The 23,231-nt window shown below is 40.0% G+C and overlaps 1 protein-coding gene across 1 annotated transcript in view; it reads right to left on the minus strand.

Annotated features, from left to right (window-relative positions):
- spon1a (spondin 1a) overlaps window positions 1-23,231 on the minus strand; it is a 50,298-nt gene that overhangs the window by 19,499 nt on the left and 7,568 nt on the right. The window contains exons 4-6 of the mRNA XM_035629257.2: window positions 17,395-17,468; window positions 16,856-16,978; window positions 12,449-12,597 (exon numbers count right to left, since the gene is read on the minus strand). Of these exons, the coding sequence (XP_035485150.1) occupies window positions 12,449-12,597; window positions 16,856-16,978; window positions 17,395-17,468 (346 nt within the window). The remainder of the gene's footprint in view (window positions 1-12,448; window positions 12,598-16,855; window positions 16,979-17,394; window positions 17,469-23,231) is intronic.

Here is a 23,231-nt window from a genome sequence, read left to right on the forward strand (position 1 = left end):
AGAGTATGAATACGTTTTTTACAGCCTGTGAGTCTTTAAGGCTGGTAAATTCAGGTTACTATGCATCAAAAGATGAACAACTTTTTATTTACAAGTTGCTCCTGTGTAGTCAAGCTTCCTTATATATATATATATATATATATATATATATATATATATATATATATATATATATATATATATATATTTATGTGTGTGTGCTTACTACATTAAACTGGCTAATGTTTTGTTCAGTGGAGTATTTCCAGTACAGAACACTATTCCTATCCATCACATCCTGGAGGAGACACATCATGCAGTGTAGATCACATATTATCTTGTCTTGGAGGGAAAATATTCATATTGTATGAATAATTTCCATCTAATTCCGACAAGCGCACTGAACCTTCATTTGCAATGCTTGATTTAGCATTTGTAACACCCTGTTTGGCAATAAACGGCATTTAAACAGGCAATCTGTGCAAATGCAGTGGTTAGGAAAATAGTCATAGTGTTAATATGGTTTAATATAACCTGCTTGCTACACTGACTTTTGCAATAGTTCATATAAATATGGGTCAGAAGGCAGTCATATACTGTAAATGTCTGTGTGCTTTCACACTGCAGAATGAACAAAACCTGTCCAAAACCCAATCAAAACTGCACTTATTTAAAAGTCCCTCACTGAGAAGGGTAAACCTTAATCTTTTTCCGGACTGTGAAGCATGTGGAGCTGCTTCAGTATATAAATGTTGTGAAATTGTCAAAATGCAACGCAACACCAAGCAATTATTCCATCACTGAGCTATCAAGCTAAAAGACAAAAAAAAATGTCAGTAAGCCAATATATAGTTGCACAGACTTGCCAAGGTTAGTAATATTGGTGACCAGAAGCTAAAGTTAATTTTTTTCTGAAATACCAAAGCATTTTTGACCATCTGTTTGGCTCATTTCAGCACTGACTGGCCAACGCTACATGCCTTTACCAGTGAGTTTTATTGGGCTACCGTAGTGGGCTACAATCTGTTATCTGCTGTTAGCCTGGCAGTCAGTCAGAACAGCAACAAAATGCCTAGTTGTTTCTGGAGCTCCAGAGAGAAGCAGATGAGAGAGATGTAAAACTATAGAGAGTTGTTACTGGGTGAATGTGTAAGATTTAGAGGGAATCTAATGTAATATAATATTCATAGTTATGTTTTCATTAGTGAACAATCCACTGAAACTAAGAATCACTGTGTTTTCATTAGCTCAGACTGAGCCCTTTACATCGTCATGGATTGTTGATCCTCTTCCATGGAGTCAGCCATGTTTCTAGTTTAGCCCAGAAAGAACAAACCAAACACTTTTAATGGTACCTGGAGGCCACAGTAGTGTCTCCAGAATCTCAGTAAACGGAAAAACAGATCAGAGGAACAACCTGATTACAGCAATGCCATTCCTCCTCTGCTTCTCCCACAATTACAATGGCCACTCAAGGGCCTTGTCACTTGTATTTACAGTCCATATGTCATTTAAGGGCACTTGCTGAGACAACTGATTCAGAAGGGCAATCTCGGTATAACAGCACTCAGGATAGGTACCCAATCATTAAATGGAATTAAACAAAGCAACAATAAAACCATATAAAATAATATAATTGTGAAATGTGACATGAAAAATAAGCACAGATCCCAGGCACGCCAAAGTCCAGCAGAGACTCTTTCATGAGGATCCTCAAGAAATTTGATGCAGATAAAACATCACGATAAAGCATGTGAGACCTTCATACATTCAAAATCCCATACAAGTGAACGCCTCGAAATAAATGTGGCTGGAAATTCTAATTCATCCAGGCCATAGTTAATCCAAAGGCGTTGAATCAGAAGCAACTGGACTTGGTTTCATGCCTCATCTCAGGCTTCTTCAGTTTGCCTCATGGAACAAACTCAACAGCAGAAGCTCTAAAAGCCAAAATAACATCACAACACCACAAACACACAGGAAAAGAGTGCTGATCAGTCTAAAACCCCTCTTGCTGTCAGGCCACCAACTTTCACTGTGGATAGCAGAAAGAGGTGTCACATCCTTTATCCCCACAAGTATGGACTTACTAAACAGTTAATAATGTTAAGTAGAGTTTTTTGGTGATTATACGTTTAATGTTTAATATCTTTACATAGCCTTTATATTGCATTTTAATAATTTACCGTTTGATGCTACTTGTTTACCGTTTACAGCAAATCTTAGATCAGGACACATAGCCATGAGAAAAACCCAACAGTACATCATGTCAAAATCATCCCCTTGCTATGTACTGAAAGCATCGGCGTTAACAAGGTCCCTAGAATGCATCTGCTAGTCATGAAATATTTATCATAAACAGAGGCTATTTGGGGTTTGAGCTTTCATTAAACAGTGATGATGATAATGTTTCCCTATGTTTTGCTCCAGAAAACAGATGAGGTAGCGCAGATTAACCAGGTTCCCCGATGCCAATGAAACTGTATCAGCATCTTGCATGCCAACAAAGCCAGTCTGACATGGAAGCATAACCAGAGAGGAGTCTGCCATATAGATTGTTCATATCATTCACAGTTTCTAAAGGAAAATGACATGGCTATTTCCAGTCCCTGGTGGCTATCCTAACAACTTGAGGGAGATAACGTCCCTTTACTTGCAGATCTGCATGTGATGCAGTAACATCTGGAGCTTCTCCCTTTTCAGACCCCTTTGGAATGTCAGCCACAGCATGACCTCGTATAATCATCATGCTAAAAGATCATTGCAGCTAATTACCATGCAAATACCTTGGTTATGTTTTCATCTCATTAATACTATCAGGAAACTTTATTTCCTCTGAGCGCAGAACTATGCAGATAAGTCATTCCAGTCTTTATCACAGCTGCAATGTATCAAGGCATCCTGACGATAAAGAATGTGGCATGTAGTCGGAGGAGAGCGACTACACCATCCATTTCTGTCTTATCTTTTGGTAACTTAATGTGGAAGCTGAACAAACATCTTCTGTACGCATAAAAAAACCTACTTAAAACTACTAAACACTCCTTTGCTTATTTTACAATTAGATAACTTTTTGAGTGTTTACTTGCGAGTCAGAAGGATTCTGCTCAGCCTAACGTTACTGGAATAATTTATTCTATATTCGAAATGATCAAACTATTCTCTAGCACATGAGAATTATGTGAAATTAAGAGTTGTAAGCCAGCAGATACCCACTTGGTCTAAAGGAGCCTGCACCCTGGGTGAGATAGGAGCTCCTCTGATGTTGTAATCAAAGGTTTGCTCAGGAATCTCTGATCTGCCTGTCCCAGCACATACTACAATATATTAATAGATATAAAAAATAGCTTTGAAACTCCAATGGGATGCAAGCTGGCTGTTATCGGCGCATAGCGTAAAGGCTTACACAGCCTTCAGGTGTTAATTAAATCTCCACTGACATCCCCATATCCTGCCCTGCAGAATAAGCTGCAGTTCAGATACTGCATAGGTGAAGTCACCACAGTCAAACCAATCTTGCTCAGAACAGGACAGAGGAACCTCTCGCCAGCAACGTCTCGAGGAAACATGGTGACTAGGGAACCTTCCGCGCTTAAGGCAAGCCAGTTTGTAAGCTTTGACTAATTCTCTAGAGAGCTGTGAACTGATTTGCTGACCGTGGCCATCCTCGGCAATCCCTGAGCCTCGAGGTGCAGTCTTGAAGCTCATTCATCAAGCAGCCTGAACCATCATGTAGGCAACTCCAGCAGACCTGGGCCCAGGGTGAGGGGGTATTATTAGAGATGAATTGAGGTAACTGCCTTTGATGACCCAGTTCAAGCAGCGTGTCGCTTTCTAAGATTTCCTTACCAACTTGCATTCTTACTTGCAGAATCCATGCTCTGTACGAAGGTCAGCGGTCATTGACGCTACATGTACTGCAGTGCAGAGCGTGTGATGATCCTGACTTTACCAGATAGATATAGATATATATAATCCATTTATGTGTTTATCAAGCAGTATATACTGTAAATAATAACAACTTATACATCCATATTGAAGGACTGTATCAAAGAATGAGGCACCGGTATACATAATTTAGTCCAAAACTCGCAAGAGAAATTAACTCAGCATTACTTCCAAGGGGGGAAAAACAAAAACATGCTATAGGCAAAACATTACTTTGCATAGATACAGAGTATGCAAAACTAGAGAAACTGTCAGAGGAACATCTGTATGCAGAATATATAATATGTTCGTACATATGCCCCTACAGACAGCGGGACTACCATGGGATTTATCATTTTCAATAACCCAAATTCGAGCCACAACCACGGATATCATAAAAGTTAAATAAGGTTCATCTCAAACTACAGTGTGTAGAGGGGATTATCCATTTAGCTCACAACACCTTATTAGCAGTTGACATGCCAACTGTTCAATACACTGCGACAAGGACTGCACAGTCTGACTGTCCTGTCAGTCCACTGTCCGATATGAAGCCGGCCTAAGCTGATAACAAATGTTCTGGCTTTGTTAGTTCTCTCTGCAGGCAGAGAAGAATCACACCCACAGAGTAAATATGATTACTGTTTGCGAGCAACACACACCCCCACCCCACCCCCTCAAATAAACAAAGTAATGAGCTTTTTAATGCATTTGGGGCAAAATAATGCAACATTAGAAATGAAAGATGTTGCACTAAAAGTAATGGAATAAGCAATAACCTGGAATTAGCAGAAGCTGTATCCGTACAAAAACAGTGTGTCTGGATAATAAATCACTCCCATCTTCCCGACACTGGTAGACTAATAATGGTGATGGTAACAGATAATTATAGTGTTTACAAAAGACAAACGCAATGTTTTTTAGAATGTGCTTGCATGCGGCATTCAATGCTGCATACAAAATTGAGAAAAAATATCTCATTAAACATGGAACTGTACTCGGCGGGTGTTTGTATAGTGTGTCAGAAATATATGTGTGGTCATGTCTGAACTGTCCATCACAGTCTGTCCCCTTCATCTGTTAACTCCACGGCCACCAGGTCCCCAACCCACCAAATGATATGGAGATTGCAGTGACTGGTGGACCCTCAGAGCCATGGTCTCATTTACATAGGACAACATAACAGGTAGTGCCATTGCTGAAAGCAGATTTGTCAAAACCACCTCATGAATAAAAGATCACACAGATAATGAGGGGTTTTATTGTATTTAGCTGGCCTTGATCGCAAGATGATCTATTTATTTAAAAGAAAATTTCTATTCCATATCACAAAAGTTCATTCAGGAAAATCTGCTTGTATAACATGAAAGAAGTCAATACAGATTATGCAATTTGTAATGACACACCGAAGGTTAACCATGTAAACATTTAGTAAACTACACTGGCTGCAGATTTGAACAGATTGGATGGGAAAGAAATGCACTGAGTATTATATTCCTTCATATAAAACACAGAGTTGAGCATACATTTGAGAAGTACAGTACACATTGTCTCATACATGTCTAAACCATATCTCATACATGTCTAAACCATATCTACCTCACTTTTATGCTCAGTTATTGTTATATGTGCTCAGCAGAAACATATTCTCTAATTCACTCTCGTTCACTTCACACACAAAGAGCTAGTGACAGATTAAATATGAACTCTGATGATGAAATCACAAATAAACAAAGTTCAAAGCACATGCAGAAAAACACATGGAACGCAGCATGAGAGTTATTAATAGCCTTTATTTATATCTGATAAAAAGGGGAACGATTTCCCTTGGCGACTACAGATAGTACAACACTAACTCAAAACATCCCAATGTTTAGCATACATTAGAATTTTAATTTACTTAAACTGTGTCATTTTGCACTCACAGGAACGGGAAAATATTCAGAGAAAATGCATATCTATGCATATTCAAAAAAAACAAATATAGCAAATGTTTAATGCTATGATGCACTAAGAGGAGTGTCCAGTTCAGTCCTCTCTGCTTTGCATGCCACCACTCTCTTATTCCAGTCAGCTTTCTGGACACTGGGAGGGCTTTATAAAAGCTGCCTCCGGCCAAGATGTCTGAGATTCCAGAATAATCTAGCTTTCATCCCAGTGACTGTGTTTGTAGCTGTGAGCATTGAGCCAGTCAACTGCACCCAGGACTGGTTAAGTCAACATTAAGGCGCGCACACACACACACACACACACATAGATACAGATAAATATAAACAGATGTATATGAAAATGGACGTACTGTAATCATATATTAACCAGAGACGCCATGCTATTTTCATGAAACCACCTGCACGGGAGACTTTTGTACTACTATGTAGTCTTAAAGGCACACATTTATCTGACTTATTCATTATGAGAAAAATAAAGAACCCACTCATATGCCCACACTGCTCAGACAAACATGCACATACAAAAAGCCTATATTGGCTAACCCCACTGCATTTCAGAATGTGCTTGCCTCTGGCTGTACTGCTCGATTTTGGCAATCATAATAACGGTCCTGGGAACCAAGGCAGGCCCTAAGGTTTTTGAGAGCTTTGTTTTCCCAAACAGGAATACCTCTGCTAGTCTCAAAAAAGCTTGACAGGCCAAGAGATGACTGCCAGCCAAAATTAAAGAATTATTCCCTCCTAAACACTGGTGTTTGCTTTTTCTTCTTTTTTTTTAAACCAGTAACCAAAAAGATACACAGAAAAACCAAACTGAAGAGTGATATTGCAAGGGATAAGAACTGGGAGAATGTCTGAATGCTCAAACACCCACTGGGGTTTGGCTTGGTCTACCATGGCTTGGCAAGGTTGGATCCAAACTCTTGGGTCAAGACTTCATCCTCCGGGAGGCCCCTTTATAGCTAATTGCTATCCCACTGTGGCAAACCTGAACTGATGCAGGACCACGCACACAGAAAGATAAACAAGGAATACACGGAACATGACGAATGGTATCTTGGAAGAGGAGAGAATAAGAACTATAACAGAAAATTGCTCCTGCAATGTATCATTTTTCACATCGGTCCAAAAAAACTAAAATCTCCAGGCATAAGCATGCCCAAAATGCAAAACTACAAATCTTTAGGTCAGGCAAATTGTCATCACATGTTTTACATTGCTTCAGCATAGTCACATATTCAAGAGAATTACAGTACTCCTCTGGCTAACATTTAGTACATTGCCCCCTTTAAGACTGTACCATGAGTTTCTAGTTTGATAGTGTCATTATACTTTAACATGGGTGAGAAAGTTTTTATCTATGAGGCACTCAAAAGGAGAACCCTGAACCTCTGTGAATTCAAATGGTATCTCAAGTCCAAGCCCCAACACAACTCAACCCCTCTCAGCAGGTCACCTGTCTTCCAGTATCAATAAAGCCATACACTGCACAATGCTTCCTGTATGAGTACATTGTCTCATTTGCACATTTCCGTGATCAGGATCATCTCAAATACAACTGCCATTAAAACATAGAGGTGCATTTACTGAATGGGTATTCTGAGTAATCGGGAACTAGACCATTTCATGGAACATAGCAGGGAGAGAATTGTTTTGATGTATCACGCATTCTTGCATGCCGCACAGACCACCAGATCTTCCTGTATAAACTCAGGCTCAAGATAATTAGTTGACCCAGGAATCAGTCAATTGCTGTGGTTGGAGCACTGATTCTCAATGACGTCAAGGTGAAGAACAGTGTGATCTCTCTCGCTGTTTGATGAACGATTGGCTCTTAAAAAGACATTACAAAGCTTAATGATGCATGAAAATAACTGAGCTCAAGTCATTCAGTCTTCTCATCTGTTGGCCTTATACAGGTATTATAGGAGACATGTGCAGTGGGGAAGAAAAGGAGATCTACACTTGCTCATTATCAAAAAATGTCAACTATTAGGTGTTTACTTAGTCAGGAGACTGTTTGACTTTGTAGTGTAGCGAGTCTGCATTGTGGTTGTGTTATGTCGTTTTTTCTAATTTGTGAGCAAATTGGAAAGACATTTGTTCGTGCATCACACAAGCACATTTTTGAGCAATAACATAACAACTTCTTTCCAAGGAAAGAGTGAATTGTGCTGTTGATTAACCAATGACAAGAGAGGTAGATGGTTTCAAAGCAGCCAAGGATACGTTCTGCAGGCAGCAACAACAAAAAACTCAGCTGACAGATACTCGATCAATGTAATTCAATAATGTTGTTTTATTTGAAATTCCCTCCCGCCAACGCCCTAAAACTCAGAAGGTCAATGCAAGAGACAGTATCTTTTGTCGCTTGATTCCCCGAACTCTGTCAAGGATTCTGACTTGTCAATGCTGCCTCAGGAGGAAATTGTGAAGTGTACCAAAAACACAAGGGGAATACAGATTTTAGTGCACAGAAGAAAAAAAGTAAAATAATTTTCTGTATAAGAGATTCACAGAGTGTCAACGATCCAAAGTAACCTGTATATCTATTATTCTCCAGCCATGCTCCTGACTGCAGGCCTCCCACTTACAGATGACAGACCTTGCTGTTTTCATGACAACTGAGCTATCTACTTTATTACCATTTGAATCCTTGTAAGGTGCACAGATAGAGGAGCAGCGGGAGAAACAAAGTGCTGTTTTATTACATCATACCTATTGTTATTTTGCTGATCATGCAAACTAAATAAGCAAGTCAGCTCTGAAGTTCTTTGTACACTGTGAAAGAGCTTTCGTCAACAAGGCAATTTGACTGTGATGAAATAGCAGACGCAATCAACCAGACCAAAAAAAACTTTTATATGAATCCTGCACAGATATATCCTGCATTTATTTCTTGCAATCAAAAAGGAATCTAGAGGTAAGAAAAGATGCCAGACGATAAAACAAGGACCACAGCTGGATCAAGTGACACACATCTGTATTTCCTGTCATTCATTTGTAATGTCTCTTTTTTAAATCTGTCCTGAGTTGTGTTGTCTGCCCTGTGGCACAGCTGTGGAGCTGCGTCTGTACAGTGCAATAATGAAAAATGCCCTATGCTGCGAGACAAAATAGGAGATTTCATAATCCGTCTGAGGCCTTGGCCCTGGTTGCTGGTCCATGGAGACAGTCTCATTAAACTTCTCATTAGTGACACACTGAGCTTCTGTAATGATTGAATATACAAATCACCTCAGACATGAAAGGAGGGACAACAACAATGGATTCCGTCTGTGTCCCTGTGCTAGTCCAGTGATAACAGCAGTTGTACTTGGCAAATGGAAGAGTATTGCACATCTGTTTACAGTCTTGCGAGACAATTTGCAAAAAAATAAAGTTTATTTCACCTTCTCAAACTACTGTATGGACTAAAACTCAAGATACTTTAAGTCAAGGAGTAAACAAATACAAAAACATTTTTGATCTGCATCTTAGGTGCCAAGCTATCATAAATCATATCAGAGCGTCCTCCCCTGTGAATACGAATTGCAATGTTATGCTGTTCATTTCCATAAATGAATTCTTAAAAGGGTAGTAATGGTCACACTTATAATCTCAGACCGTTTCACTGTGATGAGTGGCATGGTGTTATGATTGCTTGAGTGCGGTGGAGAGGTCCTGACTCCGTGGGCGGAAGTTGTTTTTGAGAAGGCTCTGACACGCAATCATCTTTTTTTTATTACCAGTCACATCATAACTGGTTAAACGAGCGACCTGGCCAAGCACCATTCTTTTATGGCATAGCTAGATAAAATTGTGCATGTCATATCCATCCACATGAACTGTCTTTTAAGAACTGAAAGAACTTAAAAGTACTACCACTGTTGTCTTTCGTAATGCAGTTTCTAGTTATGATAATGCCTTTATTCCCTGAGGACAGGCAATTTCCTTTACACTATACACCTGATGAGCAGTAGAAGCAAGTCAGATGGTATGGCACACCCATGTCCCAACTTTAAAAGGGTGACAAACTCTGATATAGAATAAAGCCATCACACTGTGAATTGACACGAGCAGGATAAAGAGTACTCACACTCTGTGTGTGTGTGTGTGTGTGTGTGTGTATTTGTGCGTGTGCGTGCACATGCCTGCGTGGTCTGAATACCTGCATGGCTCTGCAAATGGGACTTTGTATGAACACTGATCTGTGAGCCTCTTGGCTGGAGTGTAGCCTGGCTATGAATATCAATTTTGCATTCATCGCTAGAGTTGCTCCTACTGATGCCCCACCTGACATAAAAGCGAATCAGCTTTCTGTTTGTGTCAGCGTTTACCAAGAAGCCCAGCGTGGCTCAAAAGAGGGAGCCTCCTTCACCCAGCCCCCTTACCCCCAAGGGCACACAGACTCTCTCTGCTGTATGAGCTGAAGAAAAAACGGATACAAAGAATGTGTGCGAAAGTTGTCTGAGGCAATAAAACACTTTTTAGCTTCTTGTTATCAAAGGAGCTGCAAATGTCAACCACAAAGAACCAACGTCTTGTAAGGCAAAATTACATTACCAAAGAACATTGCAATCGCAGACTAACAGTACCATCATGCTGTATGTCCACATACAACGCACATAGGTAACAAACATACTAACATAATCATTAATTGCACTATTTGGCCACGTACAGAGTATTGAAAAAAGGCTGATTATTCATTGGCTTATTCATCAGGCAGTGAATAATTCCATGCAGCTTAGTGTCGGACCAATCAAGGTTTATATTGATCACTTTTGTTATCATCACCCTGTATTCTTGTGTTGGCCAATCCCACCCTCACGGTTGAGCATTATTCTCGACAACCACAGTTTGAGCCACGCCACACTTGGTGGAGGGTGGTGAGGGACATTTACTGTTCGATTCATTTATTTTCTGTCCCGTACATAATTATCAACCTACTTACAGAAAGCAGGGATGTCCCTCTTTGTTTATGTAGCTGATCTCAGGGTAGGCATTTACACTGATCAGCCACTGATAGGTGTTTGATTGATTGTGTGGCTAAATTAAAATGTATATTGTGTGCTCCAGAAATAATTACAAGTATATATTTTTTAGCACACTGAAGGTCCTTTCAGACATGCACTGAAATCCGGACATTTTCCGAAACTTCTTCAGAGGGGCTTGTATGTGAGAATGCAAATGTCCGCAAATGTTGCTCCAGTCATTGTCCAGAACGTTTCCGGCCAACACCCAAGAAAATTCCTCAGAGAATGTCCGAGCGAGCTGTGTGAGAATACAGCAGGAAAACCTTTCTGCTTTCTGCAGCCAAGTTATTGTCATGTCCTGCCTCCTGCTGCTCCACCCAGACGCCACAGAATGTTCCTGAGATCTTCCTGCTGTTGTGAACATGTTTGACTTGGACAACCTCGGGCTGCATTCATCATATGTGAATGGTAAACTCCGGAATGCGTCAGGACGCAATTTTGTGGACATTTTGCGGAGTTCATGTCTGAATACCGCTTTACTGTACTGGTCAATCAAATCTGGGTCACTCTCACCTCTTAGCTTAGAGAAAACTCATCTAATGATCCTGGCCAAGAGATAAGACTTACAAAAATATGAAAAAGTGTCGCTTGTAATAGCAGTTGGACACAGAGACCCCATGGCTCCCATGGCTCCCACTATGCTCTCATTATCTGCTGTGACTCCAGGTCTACAATATCAGCCAACAATGAGCACTCGGCAGGAACATCTGCTCTGCCAGCATGTGTTATTTTAAGACTGAGACATACAGCCATGGAGAAGAAGCAAAGAAGCTTGGAAGTTATACCAAGCTATGTGTGGAATAAATGACGGAGGGACAGGTCAAGGAGGGAGACAGATCATGAGAAGCTGAGTACAACAAAATTACAACTTAATATAGGAAGTTGAAATCTGTGAGAGGCTGTTAAAAAGTGAAACAAGAGAGAATTTACCCATGGGCAATATTGGGAAGACAACTCTCCCTAGATGGAATCAATAGTATGAGATTTGAGTATGAAATTTGAGTGACAGTGCACCGTGCTTTAAAGTAAAATAAGAAAAATAACAGCTACCTCCCTTAGCATCTCCTGAGCATTGTGAGGGTCGTGTCAAGACATGGTCAAAGATAAACTGACATGTAAGAATTTAATGCTGAGCTTTAGGTGGTGCAACAGGCCTAATTTCATGGCACAGCAAAAGTTCCTTCTATCCGTGTCTTTTAACGTCCAAACCAGGGCCCCCTCCATTCCTGTTTATTGGTGAAGTGCACACACTGCAAGCAGAGGAAGACTAAGAATAGCTTGGTTGCTTGAAAACACTAATCAAGCTGGACAACAATGTCAAAGCAATTCATCCCATGCTGAACTTAGGTGTGCACACCCTGGAACATCCTCGCAGGCCCTTGTGGTGTTACACAACTCATTTTCCTACCAGTTTTATCCAAGGCAATAAAGTAAGAGGAATATTTGTATCAATGAACTATGCATTTGGAAAAATATCATGATAAGGTTTTTTGCAAAAAAAAAAAAAAAAAGTATTTCAGATTTGGCACACTCTACTTCATGTAAAACATATAAGTCACTCATCGAGGAGAATCTTACCTTCTGTCTGATCTCCTCCTCCATTTTGACGGGGGAGCCCAACTCAGCTATCTGTTTAACTCCGTCGCTGGATAAGCCGCCGTATTCCCACAGCACATAGTTCTTAGAGTGGGACGCACCGATTATGGCTGACCAGTGATTTGCACGACCTGGTGAAGTCAGACAACAAGTGTTTGAAGTTACAGCATCCCAGCATCATTCAATTGTTAAATATTGTTTTTCCCATCTACTGTAACAGCTCAGATGTAAATCATTATACATTAGATGATTGGCCCATCACTCATAATAAGGCATGGAGTACAGCTGTTCATCTAGCACTAATGGGCTCCCTGTTGATGTTTGCATTGAGAGAGAAACCGGCTGTCTCATATTACTTTATTTCCCTCCTTACTTTCATATTATCCCCCTGCCTAATATGTTATAATGTACATGGACTGGAATGACGTTCAGCTTCATCACCCCGAAAGCACCATGAGGATTTTACAGCCCCAATCACATGAATTGTATGCTTGAGTCCTGGTGAGCCTACCATCCCCAGTTTTGAAGACGTAAAATTCACACATCAAGTTGAAAGATTATTGCTGTTGTTCGTAATGGAATCCTTTGCATTAATAACTTCACCATTATACATTATTATATATCCTATTTAGTGAAAGGGAAATTTTGTCAAATGGGCCACAGGGTAGTATGGACCAGGTCAGTGGGGATTAATTAAATTTGTTCACTGCTGTGTGCTACTTTAGCATTAGTCGAGATTGTAAACAGACACTATGGGGCCAGTATAGAGACATAAAGGGCTAATAAAAATTCTGACAGTCCATTAACCCACTGATTGTCCCAGTATGTCCAGAGCCGGTCCTGACCTGCATGGGCCCATCAACACAATTCTGCTAAGGGGGCCACCGACCTGACCCTTGAGCCATATAAACCAAAGTGCTCCCACTGCAATCCTCCCTCCTGTAAAACTGTTTTTCTTTTCATCTGTTGGTCTAAATATAACCAGAACTTTGTCGTAAAAAAAAATATTTATTCAAATAACACATATTCTCTATATAAGATAAGTAAATACTAACATTAACATGAAAAGAATTGAGGTTGTACCAAATAATAGAGTATAACACTGCCTGATAGTTACTATTGGCTGATGATATAGAATCTCCGCTACTGACAAACAAAAATAGTAACGTGAACGATAGATAACAATATTATTAACTTATTAGCCGCATCAGGCCTATTCTATAAAATACTATTTATAAAATAGGTTGCCTGAATACTTAATGGTTAGTATTTACTGAGATGTATGTCCACCTTTGTCAAATTTGCCCAGCTAATGAACATTTAAATTCAATATTTATTCAATAGTCAATGTCAATGCCATTGCTAACCAAAGCTCAACTGAGAGACTAGATAATCATTGTCTTGTTTTAAAATGATGTGCACCAATGAGGACTGCCATCACACAAAAGACGGCGCTAAGTGGACAACCTTGACAACACCTTCTCTCTAGCTTGATGGGTAGGGATTGGTGGCCCTTAAGTCTAATTCTAGCTATGAGGAATGAGTAAATTGATCTAATGAATTGTACTGATGTCTCATTTAAAACAAATTGCTCTCCTTGACCAAGATAACCCAACTGAATCAAAGGCCTTCTTTGCATCTCAATGTATTACCATTGGACTGATATTTTCCTTAGGGTATACAAGTCACTATAGTACTGTATGCTGAAGAATTATTGAATTTCTTATAGTCTGGTCTACTAAGTATATCCCTTAGCACTGCCTTTCAAACATCCCACAGGACATTCAGTGCTATTGTTTCATTATCATTATTTCACAAAAACTGAGTGTTTCTTTATACAATCTTCGCATGATTTATCAGTTAAATTGATCACAGCATTAGTTCAGGCAGGCCACGAAGTCAAGCTCAGCTACTATCCAGTACATCAGCTGGCAGAAGAGGTCTCTATGCCAGCCCACATCGGCTGACAGCTCAGCTGATCCTCTTCTACGCATCTTCTAATTTGTGATGCTCCGAGTTGAAGAGAGGTGCCTTTTGCCGAAATTGACCTGTATGTTGTCCCGTTTCATTTTATAGCTTTTTTAACTTTGCTCCTGGATTATGCAACCCACTCAAACTGAGTGTCATTACCCTTTATTCCTGATAGCACATCAATTTTGTTCCTCTGTCTCGTTCCCGACCCCTGTCTTAGGGCCGGATCTAAATGTGTTTTGGCAGGAAATGCGCCCTTTTCTCATTGTTGTCAACGGTAAATGGTTAAAAGCTTTTGTACTGTAGGTGCACTACATCTATTTTGTGGAGACAACTTGAGAGCTCCAATCTGAAACTGGAGGAGTGTTAGTGGTTATTCGGCTTGGGCTTCGAGAGGACATAAAAGTATAGTATCATGTTTAAAGTGCTGTGACCTAAATATACTGTCTGGGGTTTCATTGGCTAGTTCTAGCTAATGTGGTTAACTTCAGGGCATGAGCTGAGTGTTTGAGAGCAGGTTCCTGTTTTTTAATACCCATGCTCAAATCTGACTAAACAGACTATTTTGGGCAACTCGTCAAAATTGGTTTGTTTAATCAAAATGTGTGGTCTTAAACTGGGAAATTGAGGAATGTCCATAGTATAAACCCAGGAGGTTTTACTTTGTCAAATACTACTGAATGTTTCTGTGAAGTTGGAAACAACAAAACTACAAAACTCAAGTTTGTTATAAATGTTACTTGTGTATTGGATGTTTGAAGTCACAGAAAGTATTAATGTGACCTGCATGTAGCAAGGACCAGGATACGAAATAAAGCTTTGTTCAGTTTTTTGAAGTATGGAGGCAACTTTACAAAATGATAAAGGTTACAAAAGAAGAAAACTTATAGTACCAGAACCATCAGTCCAATCAGACGGTGTCGGAAAGGTAGGGAGAGAGAAGATGGAAGGTAGCTGCTATTTTGGTGCATATCTCTCTCTCTCTCTCTCTCTTTTTTTTTGCCCTTGCGAATCTCAAAAAAATAAAATTTGCTTGGGTTGAATAGCCATAGCCACTGCATGATTTACAATGGGGACAAAAGAGGGAAAAAGAACTGTCAAGGTTATCATATCGGCAGTTAAAAAAAGCTCCTGTTGGCCTGTTTCAAAGTGAATTTGTGGTCTCATAATGTGTGTCACCTAATTGTTTTATGGCTCTTGCACATGGAGGACATGTGTTAAAAATAGAAAGATGAAGTGACAGAGTGGTCAGATATGAAACGTCTGAGAACTACAAACGCAAAGTCAGGCTAAAAGTAAGAAACAAAATAAGGGCAGATTTAGAATGTTTACTGTTTTGTAGTATATGAATAATATTGTTCAGCTCAGTGTGTGCATATAATGACTTGCTACCTAGGACATGACTTTGTGCAAGGAGAAATTCAAGTGTATTTAAGAGTCTGGATGACACAGAAAGCACACAGCTTGCACTGTTCTCTTTAAAGTTGATCTACCTGCGAGGTGCGTGTGTATGTGTGTGTGTGTTTTTGAGTTTGCGTGTGTGTGTGTGTCTATGCCAGTGTGTCACAAACCAGCTACTTTCTCCATGAGACAGTAAATTAGGCCTCTATTCGATCTCAGGGTTTATCTTACTCCCCTCTAATCAGTATATTGATCCAACCGGCAAAAGCCTGATATGGACAAGAGAGCCAGTGTAATCCTGGAGTCTATTCAGATCTTGATAGTACATCTCAAGGTTATATGCACATCACACCCAAGTATAGTATTGTAGCTCACCACCCACATGACTACTAAGAGCCTTGTAATAGGGCTAAACCATCCACAAGAGTGTTAAAGCTACAGAAAAGATTAAGGCATTAGACTGCCAATAGCCCATTTGTTTCTGTCAACAAATGTGTGTATATATGTCAGCAATTAGTTAGTCTATCTCTTCATGCAACGTCTCTACCCCGTCTGTGAGTTACAGCCCAAAGCCCATTTGTTCCTTCTCACTTAAATCTGAGGTCCAGCAATTTTTAACATAAGTCCTCAAACAAACAAATATAAAAATTTGTTGGAGACTAATTTCAGCAGCAGATATGGAGGGTTACTAAGTATTTCAAACAGCAATACGATGTACATGTATGTGGATTCAACTGAAAATGAATAATGTTGATCGCTTTGAAGGAACCTGTCAGCCAGTGCAAAGTTGATACCATGTTTGTGTATAATAGCATTTGAAAAACAGTGGTGGACTACAACATGGAATTAACTACAAAAGCCTTTTCTTATGCAGGTTAAACTCGTTACTGAAACCAATTCACTCCTGGTTAAGGTATTTTTGGGGATTTTATCCCAAAAAAGGAAAAAAATATTTCACCAGACTTGTGTGATAGAGCGAAGGTGACATGAAGGACAGAAGGGGGAGTTTGTGCTTACGGGGAAAATCTTTGGGATGAATCTTCTCTGACCAGTTCCCATAAAAGGTGACCCTGTACTTTGCTGTTCCACAGGCACAACAGTCGAGCAGAGGTTTCTCTGTAGCATCTCCGTACAGCGAATCTGTAAAGTAATGAGTGGAGGGCAGAGGAGTGGACAAAAAAAGAAGCCAGAGAGAGAAAGACAGAACATCATGAGATGGGCATTGAGAGATTGCTCATTACTATAAGGAGCAGATGAGAGTGGTACCCATCATACAGGAGTCGGGAGCTTTAAGTAAGTGGGGAGCCAAAAGGAGGAAAAGGGGGGGGGGCTGCAGCACGATTCTTTTGATCTGTTGCTCAGCGTGACATCCAATGCCATGCACAGCCAGGGGGTCACGCTCAATTACAATCATTCACATGTCAGCGCATAATAGCAGAGGGGAATGTCCCTGCATCAAAGTCAAGAAAAACAACAAAAAAGATAACGGGGAGGGATTCGAGAATCGGGAAAATTCATGGTAAATTATTTATTCCATGACAGTAAAAGAAGCCTACCTTTCTCACACATTCGCTTGGTAAGTGAGCCTTCATCCTGGAAATAGATTATCCTCTTCTGTACAATACTGGCCCTACACAGAGTGAAAAAGAAGAAATGGAGGCAGTGAGAAGATTGTTTGGGGGCAGCACCAAGTTCAAATGTAGGCATATCAGGGAAAATGTAAGAGTGAATGTCAACAGGAGAAGACAGGAAAATGTGCATCTGGAGAAGCTTTGCAGTTTTATAAAAAAACAGAAGACAACCGACTGGAATAAATGTGGAAAATCTTGGCTTTTAAGATCTGATAGGAGTCTGAATAGTGTCTTGTGGCAGATGGTACAGGTACAGAATTATTCATAATCATCTTCCTGTTTTGGTTTTTTTTTGGGGGGGGGGTTCTTCAGAAGATTCCCTAAAGTAGGTGTCAGAGCCCACAGGGAAATTGCTACATCAGACTGTCATTTAATCAGACAGATGCATTCAGTGTCTCATACAAAGACCACAAAAAGGCATGCATCAGTATTACGATGCACACATACATAGAAATAAAGTGCTGAAACGCCGGGAGAAAACTGAAAGAGAGAAAGAGAGCAACTGAAAGAGTAATTTCTCATTGAAGAATGTCCCTAAGGCACTCTGAAAGCAAAAACAGAAATGCATAAACACACCATAGAGTAGGATATGTACTGAATCAATAAGAGCTGATTCACAGGCCAACAGAAGTCCTTCCAAAAAGGCAAGTTTCTTAGATTAAGCTGTCTAAAGCTTCATCTTTTTTCAGTTTTAAAACATAATTTTTGCAATGTTCACACTGTGCTCCAGAGTTTTTGAGCCCCTAAGTAGGAGACTTTTGGGAACGCATCTGGGCCCGTTTTAGTTTGATAACTGCAGGTTGGCGGTTTACTCTGGACATGCAGAAACAGACTTTTGGAAACAATGATAAAGACTACCATGTTCGTTCCTGATTGGGTCTCATCAGTCATGACAGTGACTCATCATATTCCTATCATGTGACCTTTTACCGGAAGAAAACAAATGGTATGAATGCAACATGTACAACAAATAACAAGTGTTTGGGGAACCAGAGAATAACAGTCAGATACGCTTTAACAAATCAATGGGCAGTATGCAAGGACATTCTTTCCTAAATGTTTTCTAATGGGCAGTATGCAAGGACATTCTTTCCTAAATGTTTTCTCTTCGAGGTTTGCTCATGCAAGTCATAGTAACACAAAATGTGGCATGTTGCTCATGTTTTCCAAATGAATGCCAGTCCCCTCAGTCCACTTTTGGGCATTCATTCTTGTTTTGTCAGTCATTGTGCAGAGGACTTCTGAGAACAGTTTGGTTTCCAGAAGTAGCTGCAGAGTGAGTGGTCCTTCCTTTTCACACTGCTTTCTGGGGTAAATCATTACTGAACGTCAAATTTGTCCAGTCAGCTTTGAAGATTTCCTCAACGGGTGAGTCTCAGTGATATGGGGACAGCCGACATTTTTTTACAGGGGACAATTAATGTGCTTGTATGGTTCCTGCAAAAGGCAAATTAAGGTTTTGTTATAGGAATTTGTCTATGTCTCCATAGAAAAATGAATGACAGTTATATACACCACTATTCTCTTCCTACTAATAAGCACCATTCACCCTTTAAATGCAAGAGGTGTGTGGCAGAGATGGACAAAAAGGAAAATAAAAGAAGATCATAAGATCATACTTCTACAAAATGGAAAAACAAGAGGTATTTATTGAAAAACTTCTATATCAAACAAAGTTGGTCAAGCAGGTTATATCCTGCACACCCGAAACAGGATGGACTTATATGCAAGTCTAGAGAGGAAAGTCTCTTTAAAAAATGATACGCCATTGAGGTCTCTACCCAAACACATATACTATATCTTTACTGTCATTGTTACACACCAAATGTGTGAGAAAATAAAGAAATATTTCCTGCATGACTGCCTTTTACAAGAAGGTGAAAAAATAAATGATATAAAATGGTGACTTTCCTATGATTCTGACAAAATGTGTCAAATTTGAAGTTGTGGGACTAATTTCACCATCTTGAGATAAATGCTCCTCCATTTGAATGTTCAACATATTATCAGTAGCACACCCGAGCAGAGTCAGGCTTTGATTTCAAGAGGCCACCAACTGCCTTCAGTCAAAAAGCATTTTAGTTTATTAGATGTTCCTATTCTCTAGCACATGCAATGTAATTCTTTCACAGAAAAACTATCTTTGCCAAGCATTTTTTTACTCAAGCACATCACCATTGTATCTCACGTTTGCATATGTAAAATTATGATGGCAGTGTAAGAGCAAGTTTGATTTATGTCCAAAATGGCCTCTCATAACATGGATGTAACTGTTCAAGGTAAGCGACGCCAACAGCACATCTCTAATTGTTCACGCTTTAATTCAATCTCACCCCAATTTCACATATCTCTCTGCAAGAGAGGAGCACACCGCCTCACTGCTTGCCCACTTTCCTGGGCTGGTCAGACAATCAAGTAGAGTAATGCTTATTTAACATCCAATTTAAATTCTATCTCACTTCGCCGGATCCACACCACCGTCGATCCCAATCACTCCAAGAGTGCACTGATTTGTGTGTGTGTGTGTGTGTGTGTGTATGTGTGTGTGTGTGAGTGTGCGTGGGCGCATTAATATCTCCATGTGTGAGAGCGTTAAAAAAGAAAGAAGAGTGTGAGAAGGACAAAGAGAAAAAAACAAAGGGAAAAGAGTGAGATAGATTTTCTGGGCCTCTTTCTGCGGGTATGTCATTGATGTGTGGAGGAGAAAATAAAATCCTCAGCTTGTTGTTCTATCTATTCTTCCTACAACCAGGTATTAGATTAATTCACTTTGTTCTATCTGCTCCAGCTACAAACAGAATTTACAAAGAGACAATATATAAAAACACTTCCTAATGGTCTGCTCGACTATGGCGTGCTGAAGTCCTCCTTGATTTGTCCCATCATTATGCTGACAGAAATAAACAGGTTCTGACAGCTGCACGAGGTTGTGACATCCATCTGATCACTGATACACTGTCTCACTCAGACAACCCTTCAAAACACATTGCACTACCATCCATATCGCAAGCCAGAGGGAGGTGACAAATAAATTGTTTTCCACCTACAAATGGAAAGATAAAAGATAGCGGCAGCAATGGTGACCGCAATATATGGATTATAATCTGAAATGACTTACTCTGTCACCGTGAAACAACCAGGATGTCGCCAACCACACGGTTTTGGTTATGACAATAGCTCCTGACATTCCCCCTTTTGTAATCACACAACTGCAGATCTAGCAAGATTTTATCATCAAGTGCCCCCTTGTGAACAGAAAGGAAGCCAATTAGTTTGAATCCAATCAGAAATGAGGCTCAATATCTGATTTAGTTCAGAGGTCAGTGAAGAGATCTAAGACAACATCCATCATTGTTAGACCTTTTGATTGCAGTGCTTTTAATTGGAAACAACGGAGTCTGATCACAACACTCGGCCAAGGAGAGCAAGTTTATTTAGCGACAGCCAAAGCTCAAAGCGAGAGGGACAGAGAGAGGGGAAGAGGAGGAAAAGAAAGAAGAGAGACAAAGGTAGATTCAACTTGGTAACATTAAACATTAAGTAAGATGTACTGCATTATTATTACCACTGATATTCACTGACTGCCGGTGTACTATGCGTGCGTACCACCTACCTGTATTACTGCAGGAAAGTGGGAAATTCCACCACTGAAAGTCATTAAAAAACAAGATTTGAGTTGAGTCAGTATTAAGGTAGTGCAGGGGCAAGTTCCCCAACACCCGCCGAGATGCCGAAGTAAAGTATAGGATACATTTTTTACAAAACAAAAGTGGGTTACCAACAGAGACTGAAGGAAAACCTTGGCATGATTTGATTTTACCATATGAGAAAGCTGAAAATAACTGGATTGGACGTCCACAGTCAGTGCTCAGAGTTGAGGAGTTTGAATGAGCAACCTTGCCCGACCCTGTGATCACAGACCAACCTTCGCTGGAACCAAACCACCGAGCTCAGTCTTTCCATTTAAAAGACAGCAACTGCCCATCAATTATACTGCAGCCAGCCCAAGGTTCCTGGTACATGATGTAAGTCACAGGAGTCTTCTAACAGAAACACACTTCTAATTTCAAGGCCAGATGTTGTGTTTTTATTTTTGTTTAGTTTTTTAATAACGGTAATATTTTACATGGAAAAAGACAGACAGGCAGCGATAGAGCATTTTTGGGATATGACATGAAAACAAAGAAACAAATAATCACTACCTGCGGTGGTAATGAAATGTTCCTCTCTAATCTTATCTTTGATTTTAACAATCATTTCATGATTCTTTTTTTTTTTCTGTGAAGGGATGCTTAAAGCAAGGTGATAATCTTCTTACCCCACAACCTGAGAGCTACCCACAGGATTCTGTGGTCACTCCAGTATATTGAATGTGTGCCGCACTGAATCTATAGCACTTCCAATGTCTGTTTTAAGTCCAACATGGTGACTAGTGTACACAGGTAAGAGGGACAAAGGACTCTTCTTGTTCACCAATAACCAATATCAATGGCATATGGTGTGTTGATAAGAGTTTAACAAAGTGTTCAACAGTTCTGACATTGCTTTATACAGTGTAAATTTAATCCACAGCTGTTAATATAGAATAATCCTGTAATTCAGTGCCAGTGATACCAAGTTAATCCCTCCACATCCACACTGTAAACAGAAAGCTGTGCTGTATCTTTCTTTTGCCTATGGCTGAGAAGTTCTGAGTTGAGAGCCTACTCTCAATTTGGCCAAGTCAAACATGTTACTCTGGACAATTTTTGGGGGGGAAAACAAAACAAAACAAAAAGATTAATTAAAAAAACAGACATAAAATATCCAGAATTTGTGCAGAGGTGAAGTGTAAAAAAATAAGGAGTTTCTTTGAGAAACAAAACCTTCTCTCCATTATGAAACCTAAAATATCCCCCAAAAATGTGAATTCTGCAATGGCAAACAAACTGATTACAGACGTAGGCACAGATAGGCACAGACAGACTTGGGCCATATTGATCACCATTTCCCTGTGACTATTCCGGTGGGATAAAAAGCCCTGAATATGTCAAGTAGTTACATCGTTTGCACCGCTCCGATCAATAAGACTTGATTAAAACTGATGTTGTGTTGCAGCTCAGAGGCATACAACAATCTGGTCATCTTTATGACTGCCAGGTACAGGGAAGAACAGTGGAAGATACCCACTGCTGGCCTGTAATCATGGTTTCAGAGGTATCGCTTTTGAACTGCAAGCTTCTCCTTCTCTCCCTCCCACATTGTCTGTACGCTGGTATAACAGCCACAGCTCCGCACTTTCAAGTATCTGCTTTTTGGCTTTGCGCTTTGTTCGCTCTTTCAACTTTTTTCCTCAGTCCGTGTGCTCAGCGGAATACAATTCTGCCACCATCCCACTGGTCTTTATGCGGAGAGCAGATGTAAGGTAAGACATGATCTGCTGTGAAAAAAAAAAGACAAACTGCAGCACCACAACGAAGAGGAAAACAAAGAGGAGAGGGATAAAAAGAGGGGACGAGAGCACGAGGAGCAGAAAGAAAGAACGATAGAGTGATTGAAAGCTCAGAGGATATAAAAAGGGCACGTCATGCAGGTGCTCCAGACAGGCAAGGACTAGTGAAATGGAAAGCTCTGGGACATAGAAAAGGGAAACTTATCACATGCATTCCTATAAAATGGAAACTTTTTTTGTATTTCCTTTGTACACGCAAACGGCAGACATGTAGAACATGCAACAGAGAAACCAACTGGGTACATACACATTGAAAAAAGCATTGATCAGA

Source organism: Scophthalmus maximus, chromosome 4 (genome assembly GCF_022379125.1).
Source record: "Scophthalmus maximus strain ysfricsl-2021 chromosome 4, ASM2237912v1, whole genome shotgun sequence".
Classification (NCBI taxonomy): domain Eukaryota; kingdom Metazoa; phylum Chordata; class Actinopteri; order Pleuronectiformes; family Scophthalmidae; genus Scophthalmus; species Scophthalmus maximus.